The sequence below is a fragment of the Cetorhinus maximus genome, chromosome 6 (genome assembly GCF_964194155.1).
Source record: "Cetorhinus maximus chromosome 6, sCetMax3.hap1.1, whole genome shotgun sequence".
NCBI classification, from domain to species: Eukaryota; Metazoa; Chordata; class Chondrichthyes; order Lamniformes; family Cetorhinidae; genus Cetorhinus; species Cetorhinus maximus.
In genome coordinates this window covers 39,209,281-39,224,300 of record NC_135884.1, presented here as the reverse complement: position 1 = coordinate 39,224,300, position 15,020 = coordinate 39,209,281, and the positions used below count along the sequence as shown (strand labels likewise).

The following is a 15,020-nucleotide window of genomic DNA, read 5'->3' as shown; positions in this document are numbered from 1 at the left end:
TGTGAACCAGACCACTTTAACTGGAAGATTTGTCTTTAAAATACCTTGAAAGAGATGCTACCAGTTTTCCACTCCCCTCGGCCCTTAACTGCAGGACTACTGGCCTGAGTTAAAATCAGGTCAGAGCTTCCTTCTCTGCGATGTTAAAACACATTTGATAATAATGCATAGAATCAATGTTGATTTGTTTTCCACTCACCGAATAATATGCTACTGAAGTAACTGCTATGAATCGCAGTATAATATGATTGTAGAACACGACGAGCAACATTTAAAGCTCACTATATTGGCTAAGCAAATAGCTTACAAAATAGAAACCAAATCCCCAATTTCAACTCAGGGTAAGAATGCAACCAGACTGGAATGAGGCTGGAATCATTTTAAGCCCAAGGTCTTTTGTCCAAAGCAATGTTGAGTCTTCTCCTCAAATCTCAGCAGTAATCTGCCCCTGACTGGGCAGGAGTAGGTGTTTTGGTGGCAGCAAGCTGTCACAATGGATTCACGGGATCTGACCCCAACAGTCAGCTTAGGGGAGTTCCAGAGGTGATGACAGGGACTGGAGAAGGAAAACCTAGGTCAATGGAGCTCCAAGGTTTCCTTGTGAGCGTTGGAGAAGCTCTCAAGGAAACAATAACATCTTATATAAAATTCAATTCTTAGCCACCCTCTGGACATACGCTGCTTAACACCAGTTTTCCCTGATGAGGCTAGCACTGCCTGCTGAACATGCAACTGTGCACTAAAATCACGTAGTTGCCCTATTTATGTTATAGGACGCTGACTTTTGCAAATCTATGAGATCCTTGCCTAGATGCAGCAACAGCTTCCAATGTTGCTCAAAACCCGTCTGTCAAATTGTTGCAGAGTGTGAGTGTACAAGAAACAGGATTGATTGCATAGTGCCCCGATTATAACCCCCTCCACAATGGCAGACCCCTCTTTTGTTGGGTGGGAGCTGCCAGACCTGGTCTAAAGTGGTTCTCAAGTTTATTATCTTCTATTTATCCCAATTGGCAGGTAGTGATAACTTAGCATATTCCAGTCTATGTATTAGAATTTTGTAACATTACTAAAAGGGAAAGAAATCGCAAATGATAGTGAACTGATATCCTAAATATTTAGAATGCAATCGCCTGTGATTATAATTTCTAATATACCCTGAAGATGATGCATATGGCAGACAAGAACGAAAGAAAGTGTAAGAGGCATACAAAGAAAAGATAAAAGTACAGAAAGACAGAAAAAGTAGAAGACAAATAGAAAAACAGAGAGGATTGAAGAAGAAGTAGAGAATGTTATACTTGCAAGCAATGACATTGGTGATCAATAAGTACCTTTAGAAGAAAATGCTTTATGTACATCAAGTTTGTCAGCTATGTTGAGGCTTTCAATGTGCCAAGTCAGTCATTTATCAAACAAGAAAATATGAGAAATGGACAGTATATTCATCAGCATCTCATAGAATCATACAGCACAGAAGGATACCATTCAACCTGTTGTGCCTTTGCTGGCATTCTGACAGAGCATCCAATTAGTCTCACTCCCCTGCTCTTTTCTTATAGCCCTGCAATTTTTTTTCCCTTTGTAGGTGGTGATCCAATTCCCTTTTAAAAATTGCTTATGGAATCTATTTCCACCACCCTTTCAGGCAGTGAATTCAGATCATAACAGTTTGCTGAGTAAAACAATTTCTCCTCATCTCCCCTAGTTTTTTACATGTGTCCTCTGGTTACAGACCCTTCTGCCTGTGGAAACAGATTCTCTGTCCACTCTTATCAAAAGTCCTCATAATTTTGAGCACCTCTGTTAAACCTTCTGTGCTCCTTGGGAAACAATTCCTGCTTTCCTATTCTCTCCTGAAACACTCATCCTTGGTGTCATTCTAACAAATCTATTCTGCACCCTCGCCAAGGCCTTCCTAAAATGTGCTGCCCAGAAATGGGCACAATACTCTTGCTGAGGTCTAACCAGTGACTGCATCTGAAACAGAAAATGTGTTAACTTGTCCATAAGTGTATGGTACAGGTGTCATTTAAAAAATAATTTCTGTTCTATCCAATGATAAGATGATGCACCTTTCTGTTGTGCATATTTAAACCGCCAATTAAATAGACCAGTTTTGAATACATAATAAAGATTTGTAATCAGAACGGAGTTGTATTATGGTAATTATATAATCACTGATGAGTTGTCTGCACTGCAGATGTGTTGCTGTTTCAGAATCAGTAACTAATTATTCTCAAGCAGAATACAAAGGTAACAGATTCAGACATCCAGTCATTGGGAAAGCCACCCAGTGACATATAGACCCATCAGCCACAGGCATAACCACCCATTCACTGAGAAAGCCACCAAGACACAGTTATAGTCACTAGTCACGGGCAGAGCCAACAATGCAGAGGCAGAGCCAGCAGCAACAGGCAGAGATCCCAGTACATCTATAATAGAGATGACAATTACAAATAGAGAGATTCATCGGTGCAGGTTTAAGGGATAAGTCAGTAAAATGCAAAGATGGCTATAACAAAGACATTGATGCAGTTGTAACAGAGAAGCCAATAACAGACAGGATTAATGCTGGCCTAGCCAGCTACACCCACATCCTGTAAAAATGAATAAATAAAACAGATGCCACTCGTAGACATAGACACAATTACAATTGTAGCAGAGACATAAGCCATAGACAGAGTCAGCAGGAACAACAACAACTTGTATTATTATAGTGGCTGTAACATCAGAAAATGTCCCAAGGCATTTCACAAAGGCATTATTAAACAAAATATGATACAAAGCCACATGAGATATTAGGGCAGATGATCAACAGCCTGGTCAAAGAGGTAGATTTTGAGGAGTGTCTTAAAGAAGGAAATTGAATTAGAGGCTGAGCGGTTTGGGGAGGGAATTGCAGAGCTCAGGCCTGAGGCAGCTAAAGGCATAGACACCAGTGGTGGAGAGATCAAAACTGGGGATGCTCATGAGTGCAGAATTAGAGGAGCACAGATATTTTTAGCATTGTAGCGCTGGAAACGATTAAAAATATAGGGAGGTGCCAGGCCATGGAGGGGTTTGGAAACAAAGTTAAGAATGTTAAAATCCAGCTATTGTTTAGCCAGGCGCAGTGTAGGTCAGTGAGCACAGGCATGATGGGTGAACAGCATTTGGTGGTTAAGCTACAGATATAGAAAGAAAGAATCTTGAATTTGAAGGGGGCACTTTTCATGACCTCAGGATTCCCCAAAGTGCTTTATAGTCAGTGATGTGCTTTTTGAAGTGTAGTCACTGTTGTAATGTAGGATACCAATAGAGCTGTAACAGAAATCCCAATAACCAGCAGAGACACCACAAATAGGCAGAGACAAGCAGAAAAAAAATTTCAGACAATGCATTAATTATTTGTAACTGTTATCTCACAGTGTAATTTCAGGACCCAGGACACTGGTAAGATAAATATACAAATATAGCTATAATTGACACCAGTAATATAGGATCCAAAATTCTGGGTCAAATTTTCACTCCTGAGTTTCTCCCAACTCCCAGCCCTGACTCAGGAGAAACTTCCCTGAATGGTCTGATTTTCGTTGCGGGGGAGGGGGTGCACGTGCTAACTGGAGTCACGCCCGCTGCCCTCGGAAACAATGCAGAGACGGCCACAAGGGCTGCCGAGTGCCAAGGTGGGCTGGTTAAAGGCTCACCTCAGTGTCTGGAACTTCATCCCAGTTATAATAAAAACAGTGAAACGAAAACAGCCCTCACCCCTCACGTCCCCAAACCCACTCCCTCAAACACACACCCTATGCCCCATCCATGCCAACACATACCAACCTATGTTCCTTTGCGCACCCCCCCATGGCTCCTCATACCCTCTGTGCTACCTCATGCCCCTCTACCCATTTCCCCTGGGCTCCATGACCTCCACGCCACCTCATGCCCCTCTATCCTCCCTTGTGGGCCCTCCTATCTTGCATGCCAACTTAGTGCCATCTCATGCCAAACCATGACCCCTCTTCATCCCCATAGCCCTTATGCCAACTTAGTACCAACCTATGCCAACCCATGCCCTCATCTGCCATCCTTTGCCCTCACCTTCTATGCCAACTCACCCAGTATCTACCACAGAATCATTACAGTGCAGAAGGAGGCCATTCGGCCCATCATGTCTGCACCAGCTCTTCAGATGAGCATTATGACTCAGTTCCATTCTCCTACCTTTTCCCTGCAACCCTGCACATTGATTCTATTTAAATAATCATCTAATGCCCTCTTGAATGCCTCAATTGAACCTGTCTCCACCACACTTCCAGGCAATACATTCCAGACCCGAACCACTCGCTGTGTGAAAAAGTTTTTTTCTCACATCACATTTGCTTCTTTTGCAAATCACTTTAAATCGGTGCCCTCTCGTTCTCGACCGTTTTACAAGCGGAAATAGTTTCTCCCTATCTACTCTGACTGGCCCCCCTCATGATTTTGAACACCTCTATCTTCTCTTAGCCTTCTCCTCTCCAAGGAGAACAGTCTCAACTTCTTCAACCTACCTTCATAACTGATATTCTTCATCCCTGGAACCATTTTTGTATACTCCTTCTGCATTCTCTCCAATGTGTTCATGTCCTTCCTAAAGTGTGGCTCCCAGAACTGTACACAATACTCAAGATGAGGTCTAACGAGTGTCCTATACAAGTTCAGCATAACCTCCTTGCTCTTGTACTCTGTGCCCCTATTAATAAAGCCTAGGATACTGTATGCTTTATTAACTGCTCTCTCAACCTATCCTGCCACCTTTAATGACTTATGCACATATATACCCAGGTCCCTCTGCTCCTGCGCACCCTTTAGAGTTGTATCCTTTATTTTATATTGTCTCTCCATGTTCTTCCTACAAAATGAATCACCTTCTCCACAATGAACTTCATCTACCACCTATCTGCCCACTCCACCAACTTGTCTATGTCCTTTTGAAGTTCTACACTGTCCTCCTCACAGTTTACAATGCTTCCAAGTTTTGTATCATCCGCAAACTTTGAAATTATCCCCTGTACACCAAGATCTAGATTAATGTACATCAGGAAAAGCAAGGGTCCCAATACCGACCCTGGGCAACTCCACTACAAACCTCCCTCCAGCCCAAAAAATATCCATGAGCCATGACTCGCTGTTTCCTATTACTCAGCCAATTTTATATCCACGCTGCCACTGTCCCTTTTATTCCATGAGCTATAACTTTTCTCTCAAATCTGTTGTGTGGCATTAAATCAAATGTATTTTGGAAGTCCATGTACACCACATCAACAGCATTACCCTCATCAATCCTCCCTGTTACCTCTTCAATAAACTCCAGCAGGTTTGTTAAACACAATTTTTCCTTAAGAAATCCATGCCGGCTCTTCCTAATCAACCCATGTGATTATTAATTCTATCCCAAATAATTGTTCCTAGAAGCTTCCCCACTGACTGGCCTGTAATTGTTGGGCTTATCCTTACATTACGCCCTTGTTCAAAAAAAAGTTGTAAGACCAAAAGACGACCATAAATCGTAGGAGCAGAAGTAGGCCATTCGGCCCATCGAGTCTGAGCCACCATTCAATGGGATCATGGCTGATCTGATAATCCTCAATTCCACTTCCTGCCTTTTCCCCATAACCCTTGATTCCCCTACTGATTAAAAATCTGTCTACCTCAGCCTTGAAAATATGACCCAGCCTCTAAAGCCCACTGCGGTAAAGAATTCCACAGATTCACTACCCTCTGAAAGAAGAAATTCCCCCTCATCTTTGTTTTAAATGGGTGACCTCTTAGTCTGAAATTATGCCCTCTGGTCCTAGATTCTCCCACAAGGGGAAACAACCTCTCAGCATCTACCCTTTGAAGCCCCCTAAGAATTTTATATGTTTCAATAAGGTCACCTCTCATTCTTCTAAACTCCAGTGAGTACAGGCCCAACCTACTCAACTCTCCTCATAAGAAAATCCCTCCATCCCCGGGGTCAGCTTAGTGAAGCTTCTCTGGACTACCTCCAATGTCAGTATATCTTTCCTTAGATAAGGGGACCAAAATTGTTCACAATATTCTAAGTGTGGTCTATTTAGTGCCTTGTATTTTTTTTTAAATTCATTCATGGGATGTGGGCGTCGCTGGCTGGGCCAGCATTTATTCAAATTGCCCTTGAGAAGGTGGTGCCTTCTTAAACCGCTGCAGTCCATGTGGTGTAGGTACACCCACAGTGATGTTAGGAAGGGAGTTCCAGGATTTTGACCCAGCAAAGTGAAGGAACGGCGATATATTTCCAAGTCAGGATGGTGAGTGACTTGGAGGGGAACCTCCAAGTGGTGGTGTTCCCATCTATCTGCTGCCCTTCTCCTTCTAGGTGGTAGTGGTCATGGGTTTGGAAGGTGCTGTCCAAGGAGCCTTGTATATGGTACACACTGCTGCTATTGTGTGTCGGTGATGGAAGGAGTGAATGTTTGTGGATGTAGTGCCAATCAAGCTGACTGCTTTGGCCTGGACAGTATCCAGCTTCTTCAGTGTTGTGGGAGCTGCACTCATCCAGGCAAGTGGGGAGTATTCCATCACACTCCTGACTTGTGCCTTGTAGATGGTGGACAGGCTTTGGGAAGTCAGGAGACGAGTTACTCGTAGCAGGATTCCTAGCCTCTGACCTGCTCTTGTAACCACAGCATTTATATGGCTAGTCCAGTTCAGTTTCTGGTCAATGGTAACCCCCAGGATGTTGATAGTGGGAGATTCACTGATGGTAATGCCATTGAAAATCAAGGGATGATGGTTGGATTCTCTCTTGTTGGAGATGGCCATTGCTTGACACTTGTGTGGCGTGAATGTTACTTGCCACTTGTCAGTCCAAGCCTGGATATTGTCCAGGTCTTGCTGCATTTGGACATGGACTGCTTCAGTATCTGAGGAGTCGCAAATGTGCTGAACATTGTGCAATCATCAGCAAATATCCCCGCTTCTGACCTTATGATGGAAGGAAGGTCATTGATGAAGCAGCTGAAGATGGTTGGGCCTAGGACACTGAGGAACTCCTGCAGTGATGTCCTGGACCTGAGATGACTGACCTCCAACAACCACAACCATCTTCCTTTGTACTAGGTATGACTCCAACCAGTGCAGGGTTTTCCCCCTGATTCCCATTGACTCCAGTTTTGCTAGGGCTCCTTGATGCCACACTCAGTCAAATGCTGCCTTGATGTCAAGGGCAGTCACTTTCACCTCACCTCGGGAGTTCAGCTCTTTTGTCCATGTTTGAACCAAGGCTGTAACGAGGTCAGGAGCTGAATGGCCCTGGCAGAACCCAAACTGGGCATCAGTGTGCAGGTTATTGCTAAGCAAGTGCCGCTTGATAGCACTGTTGATGACCCCTTCCATTACTTTACTGATGATGGAAAGTAGACTGATGGGACGGTAATTGGCCGGGTTGGATTTGTCCTGCTTTTTGTGTCCAGGACATACCTGGGCAATTTTCCACATAGCCGGGTAATGTTGTAGCTGTACTGGAACAGCTTGGCTAGGGGCGCAGCAAGTTCTGGCGCGCAAGTCTTCAGTACTATTGCCAGAATGTTGTCAGGGCTCATAGCCTTTGCAGTATCCAGTGCCTTCGGTCGTTTCTTGATATCACGTGGAGTGAATCGAATTTGCTGAAGACTGGCATCTATGATGCTGGGGACCTCCGGAGGAGGCCAAGATGGATCATCCACTCAGCATTTCTGGCTGAAGATTATTGCGAATGCTTCAGCCTTATCATTTGCACTGCTGTGCTGGGCTCCTCCATCATTGAGGGGGATGGGGATATTTGCGGACCCACCTCCTCCAGTGAGTTGTTTAATTGTCCACCACCATTCACGATTGGATGTGCAGGACTGCAGAGCTTAGATCTGATCCGTTGGTTGTGGGATTGCTTAGCTTTGTCTATCACTTGCTGCTAATGCTGTTTGGCACGCAAGTAGTCCTGTTTTATAGCTTTACCAGGTTGACACCTCATTTTTAGGGATGCCTGGTGCTGTTCCTGGCATGCCCTCCTGCATTCTTCATTGTGTAGTTTTAGCAAGACTTGCCTATTTTTATACTCCATTCCCTTTGAAGTAAAGGCCAACATTCCATTTGCCTTCCCTATTAACTGCTGAACTTGTATGTTAGCCTTTTGGGATTCATGCACGAGGACCCCCAAATCCCTCTGTGCTGCAGCTTTCTCCATTTAAATAATATTCAGCTCCTGTATTCTTCCTGCCAAAGTGCATAGCCTCACGTTTTCCCACATTATATTTCATCTGCCAAGTTTTTGCCCATTCACTTAACCTGTCTATATCCCTCTGCAGACTCTTTGTGTCATCCTCACCACTTGCCTTCCCAGCTGTTTTTGTGTCATCCGCTAACTTGGCAATAGTACATTCACTTCCGTCATTAAGTCATTAATATATATTGTAAATAATTGTGGCCCCAGCATTGATTCCTGTGGCACTCCACTAGTTACAGTTACATAATGTTTGCAATTCTCCAATCCTCTGGCATCTCCACTGAGTCTAGGGAAGACTGAAAGATTATGGCCAGTGCTCCTGCAATTTCCGCTCTCACTTCCTTCAATATCCTTCGATGCATCTCATCCAGTCCTGGTGCCTTGTCAACTTTAAGTACCAACAGTTTATCCACTACCACCACCTTTCAATTTTGAACCCTTCTAGCGACAGAGTCGCTATGGCCTGGGTAGCATCTGCTTCCTTGGTAAAGACAGATGCAAAGTATTCATATAATACCTCAGCCATATCCCCTTCCTCCATGTGTAATTCCCCTTTTTGGCCCTAATTGGCCCTACTCCTCCTTTAACACCTTTTTATTATTTAAGTGCCTATAGAAGACTTTGGGATTCCCCTTTATGCTAGCTGCCAGTCTTTTCTCATAATCCTTCTTCACGTCTCTTGTTTGTTTCTTCACCTCTTCCCTGAACCTTCTGTATTCAGCTTGGTTCTCAATTGTATTTTCTACCTGACACCTGTCATAAGCACATTTTTTCTTCTTTATCTGAATTTCTATCTCCTTTTTCAACCAAGGAGCTCTGGATTTGTTTGCCCTACCTTTCCTTTTTGAGGGAATATACTTGACTGTGCCTTAATCATTTCTTCTTTGAAGATAGCCCATTGTTCAGCTCCAGTATTTCCCGCCAATCTTTGGTTCCAGTCTATCCGGCCCAGCTCCATTCTTGCCCCATTGAAGTTGGCTGTCCTCAGTTAATTATTCTTACTCTGGATTGCACATTGTCCTTTTATACCATCATCCTAAACCTTATGATACAATGATCACTGTCTCTTATATGTTCCCCCACTGACACTTGATCTACTTGGCTCACCTCATTTCCAAAAACCAGCTGTAGCAGTGCCTCCTTTCTTGTTCGACTGGACACATACTGCTGTGGAAAATTCTCCTGAACACACTCTAGGAACTCTTGCCCCTCTCTGCCCTTACACTACTACTATCCCAGTCTATATTTGGGTAATTAAAGTCCGCCATTATAACTACTCTATTATGTTTGCAAGTTATTGTAATTTCCCTGCAGATTTGTTCCTCTACATCCTTCCCACTAGTTGGTGGCCTATAGACTACACTGAGCAATGTAATTGCACCCTTTTTGTTCCTTAGCTGTAGCCAAATTGATTCTGCCCTTGAACCCTCTTTCTGCAGCACTGCAATGCTCTCCTTAACCAATACCGCCACCCCTCTTCTTTTTCTTTTTACTCTATCTTTCCTGAAGACCTTGTACCTAGGAATATTTAACATCCAGCCCTGCCCCTCCTTAAGCCAGGTCTCTGTTATCGCCACAACATCATAATTCTGCCTGTCATTCACCAACCTTATTTACTAAACCCCGTGCATTCACATGCATGCAGCATAACCCTGATATAGACTTCATTACTTTCTCCCTTGCTCGAACTCTGCCTATTAATGCACTATTCTCTATTCTAGTTCTCTTTGTCTCTCCCAGTATTTTGTGCATCTTAGTATTACTCTCTAATATTCTCTTCTGGCTCCCACACCCCTGCTGAGTGAGCTTAAAGCCGCCCCAACAGCACTAGCAAACGCCCACAAGGAACTCAGCCCTGGCTCTGTTCAGGTACAATCCATCCGACTTGTACAGGTGCCATTTCCCCCAGAGCCAGTCCCTGTGCCCCAGGAATCTAAAGCCCTCCCTCCCACGCCATGATAAAGGAGATAGAAATTAAGATAAAGAAGAAAAATTGTGCTTATGACAGGTGTCAGGTAGAAAATACAATTGAGAACCAAGCTGAATACAGAAGGTTCAGAGGAGAAATGAAGAAACAAACAAGAGAAGTGAAGAGGGCCTTTCAAACCACACAGTCAGTAAAGGACACGCGAGGAGACAGGCGACTGCGCTGGAGTGACAAGGAGATCGAGTGAGTAGCGAATTAGGCTCACATGGGAATTCGGTGCACAGGGGAAGAGGTGTGTTATGCATAGGAATTATTCTAAGTCAGGAATAGGAGCAACTGACAAAAACAGACCTGGGTGTAAACTTCACCTTCCGACCTGAGATTGAAAAAATTTGAATAGTGACATCACAGGAAAACCATAAGTTCATTGGTTGGTAAGAAACTGATATTAGGGAGCGTCTTTAAATAAGTGTAAATTAGAAAAGTGTATTATTTTTAAAGAAGCAGCTACTTGGATTTGAGTAAGAAACACTAGGAATAAGAGGAGGTCTGGGCCAGGAACATAAAGTAATACAAGTAAAGCAAAGTAAAATAAAGTTAACAAAAAGGAAGTAAAGTTAAGACATGGCAGGGCAGCTTGGTCATGTGGAATGTGTGTCCTATAATTTGTACTAAATCATGGACACGACTGGTGACCTAGAATACCACTTGTGCAGGAAGTGCTGCTAGCTGCAGAAACTTGAGCTCCGAGTTTCAGGGCTTGAGCAGTGGCTGGAGTCACTAGCGCATCCGCGAGGCTGAGAGCTACGTGGATAGCATGTTCAGAGAGATGTCCACACCGCAGGTTAGGAGTATGGAGGCAGAAAGGGAATGGGTGACCATCAGGCAGTCCAGGAGAACCAGGCAGGTAGTAAAGGAGTCCCCTGGGGTCCTGCTCATTAATTGGTTTTCTGTTTTGGATACTGGTGAGGGCATTGGTTCCTCAGAGGATTGCAGTCAGAACCAAGTTTTTGGCACCATGAGTGGCTCAGCTGTACAGGAAGGGAGGAACAAGAAAGGAAGAGAAGTAGTGATAGGGGATTCACTAGTTAGGGGAACAGACAGGCATTTCTGCAGTCGTAGACTTGACTCCAAAATGGTATGTTGCCTCCTTGGTGCCAGGGTCAAGGATGTCACTGAGAGGCTGCAGGACATTCTTCTGGGGGAAGGGTGAATATCCAAAGGTCATGGTCCATGTTGGTACCAATGACTTAGGTAGGAAGGCAGCATGTAGTCCCGCAGACAGTATTTAGGGAGCTAGGTAGAAACTCAGCAAGCAAGACCTCAAAAGTACTAATCTCCAGATTACTCCCAGTGCCACATGCAAGTGAGTACAAAAATAGGAGGATAAGGCAGATGAACACATGGCCAGGAATGTGTTGGAACAGTCAAGTCTAAAGGTAACAAAGGCATGGATGAGAGTTTCAACAGCAGATGAGCTGAGATGTTCTGCGCAATAATGAATATATCCATGTACTGATGTAACTTACTGTTGTAAATGTATAAAATGCCAAATAGCAAAGTCAGCCATAAATAATAAAGATATCCAATTAGAAAGCAGATGGAGGGAAGCAGATGCCCTTATTAGGCAAAGAAGTTGACACAAACGTTTGAAATTTTGCCCAAAGTGAAACCAGAGCATCCTCTTCAAGGTAATTGATTTCCTGCTCCTCAGAAATATTTCTAGGTCTTTCAGAAGTGCCAGTACAGAACTACACCTAATCTGAGCAGACATATGCTGGGCCAAAGGAATGCATAATGGACAAAATTCTAATTCAAAATTTCTAATAGAGCTAAGGAGTGAAGAAGACAAATTTGCTGTCACCCCTCCTCCACCCAAACCCTCCTCTTCCCCTCCTAATTAGGATTTGAAATAGAGTTCAATGGGACAGAAACCTAATGAATTCAGGTTCTGCTCTTTAATCCTGGCCCGTCATGGCTCTAGTTTCACTCTATCTCACCCTAGGAATTTTAGCCCCTGATACACCAGAAATAAACAGACCCAGAAGAGCAATAGTAACAGACAAATACTCTAATAACAGACAGACATATACACCAATGACGAGCAGTTGGACACACCAGTGACGGGCAGATGGACACACCAGTAACAGGCAGATGGACACACCAGTAACAGGCAGATGGACACACCAGTAACGGGCAGATGGACACACCAGTAACAGGCAGATGGACACACCAGTAATGGGCAGACAGACAGAGGTAGCAGCAAGACACAGACAGACACCCCAGCAATACACATGAAGACATACACAGCATACATGCTAGTAATACACAGACAGACATGCCAATAATAGATAAATGCACAAGTGTATCAAAAACAGACAATTACAACAGTGATAAACAAACGTTCATGTGGAAATTTACAGGTATACATCAGCACTAGACAGATGCACAAATGCAGTTGTGACACAAGATACAGTAAAGGTAAATGCACATATAAAACCACACAGACAGAATTACCAGTAACAGGTATACAAGTTCATCTGTAACATACAGTTGAACCAGTAATACATAAACAAAGGAATACAGCTGTAACAGGTACTCCAATAACAGCAAACACAAGTGAACTATAATAGACTGACATCAAGCTAATAAATGCATACAGAAGAGCAACTGTAACAGACAGAGACACCAGTAAATGTGGTGGAAACCCTATTTACACACTTAAACATGGTATTTGACAAAGTTACAGTGGAGGAATAGTCAATAATTCTGCAGAATTAATTTCACAACTAAACATAAATGAACCCAAATGATGAAAATAAAATTAAACAGAATTGCCTCAACTGACACATTTCTTTTCATTAACATTCTCCATGGTGAATGTCATTAGATTTTGTAGAAATGGGTTTATTTCTTAATTATTATTGATGAATCCCACCTGTGCTGCTGTTCTTGTTTCTGCAACCATGCAGATCTCATCACATCGTCATAGTATATATCTTAGATCCAAGAAGGAATAACATACTATTCCTTAGTTGTGACATGTCTAGCCAGATCTTAGTGTTAATAATCTTGCCTCCCAATTTTTTTTTCCACGGCAAACAAATTTCAGTTACGTGTTTCCAAATGACAGTAATTTATTTCATAGTTACACTGCACCAGTCAATGAAATACCATTACTTGTGTGTTCTTTTTCAGGTTGTTTTGCATCCTACACCTAATAGTCCAAAATCAGCCGATTTACATAAAATGGTTGTTTCAAAAAACAGCACTGATCAGGATCTGAAAATTAAATTGGCAGTTCGAATGGACAAACCACAGAATATGAAGCATTGCGGGTAAGTATGCAGCCTGTAAATTACAGTACTTAAAATAAGGGATGGGGATGTTGGTTTAAATAGAATAATATCATTTAAGACTCATGATATTTGGTTGTGTGACTATCATATTTGACCCGTTCAGTCATATCCAAATATTGAAATCAATTCAGACCCACAGCCGCACTTCTGTTCATTCTAAATAAGTGCAGTTACAGTTTTGCTGGTATGTCTTGGTTACAAATGCAGTGATAGGTATCAGCTTTAGTTCAGCCCGTAGCAAAAATTATTCGATATTTAAACTTAGTTTTAGGATTTTATGCTCAATGTTTCATTTGGCTCTCGAGTCCTTCTACATAACTCGTTAATCATCATTTAACTACTGGTTCATCCGAGCCATAATAAGGACTGAACTAAACACACAATTTGATTATTATGGGAAACTACTTTATCTCACTGTAGTAATAGATAATACAGTTGTCAATGTGACAGTACAAGCCACAGTGATAATTTGGTTTTGGGGTTATATTAACATAGCATTTGCTGTTTGACCTAATCACACACAACTTAATTCAGAAAGTTAATGTTAGCTAAATTTGGGTGGGAAGCAGTGGTGTAGCGGTATTGTCACTGGACTAGTAATCCAGAGACCCAGGGTAACGCTCTGGAGACACAGGTTTGAATTCCACCACGGCAGGTGGTGAAATTTGAATTCAATAAATAATCTGGAATTAAAAGTCTAGTGCTGACCATGAAACCATTGTCGATTGTCGTAAAAACCCATCTGGTTCACTAATGTCCTTTAGGGAAGGAAATCTGCCATCCTTACCTGGTCTGACATACATGTGACTCCAGACCCACAGCAATGCCCTCTGAAAATGCCACTCAGTTCTCAAGGGCAATTAGGGATGGGCAATAAATGCTGGCCGAGCCAGCGATGCCCCTATCCCATGAACAAATAAAAAAAAATTCAACATAACTCATCATTAAGTAGTTAGTTGACAATCAGATGGCTGGCAATGTTAACTGTCTGTAGTGTAGCAGAGAGCTCTCATACTAGTCCTGTTTCTGTCTATAGCTTGGATAATAATGTAAAAACATGCACCACAAATGATGCTAATGGCCCTGAGCTCCCTCTAATTTGACCTCCACTTCCTTGCTTTGTAGAACCTGGTCTCTGCCAAGGCAAACAAAGCAGCTTCTTGGTAAATCTTAAGATCATTTTTGCCCCTTTAAGAGGCCAATTGTCCCTTTTAACATTTTAATGGTAGAGCTACTGTACCACTGCCAGGATATTGCAGCCAATAACAGGAACCCTCGGCAGTTACCAAAAAGTCTGTTCTGTTCGAACAGACAATGCATCTGTTTGAACATTTAAGGACAGAATATTGTGAGTTCTGAAAATTAATCAAGGGTTGGGGCTGTTTCTGGGTCCTGATGCCACACTGGCTGTTAGGACATCACCTGGAAGATCTGCCAAGAGGCAGCCAGTTCAGAAGCCACCTCAAGGTTTGCTGCCTAATTAAGG

At 42.9% G+C, this 15,020-nt stretch overlaps 1 protein-coding gene across 6 annotated transcripts in view; it reads left to right on the top strand.

Annotated features, from left to right (window-relative positions):
- cadpsa (Ca2+-dependent activator protein for secretion a) overlaps positions 1–15,020 on the top strand; it is a 580,082-nt gene that overhangs the window by 297,070 nt on the left and 267,992 nt on the right. For all 6 annotated transcript variants that reach the window (XM_078543642.1, XM_078543641.1, XM_078543639.1 and 3 more), the window contains exon 8: positions 13,374–13,513. In XM_078543642.1, coding sequence (XP_078399768.1) covers positions 13,374–13,513 — 140 coding nt within the window. The remainder of the gene's footprint in view (positions 1–13,373; positions 13,514–15,020) is intronic.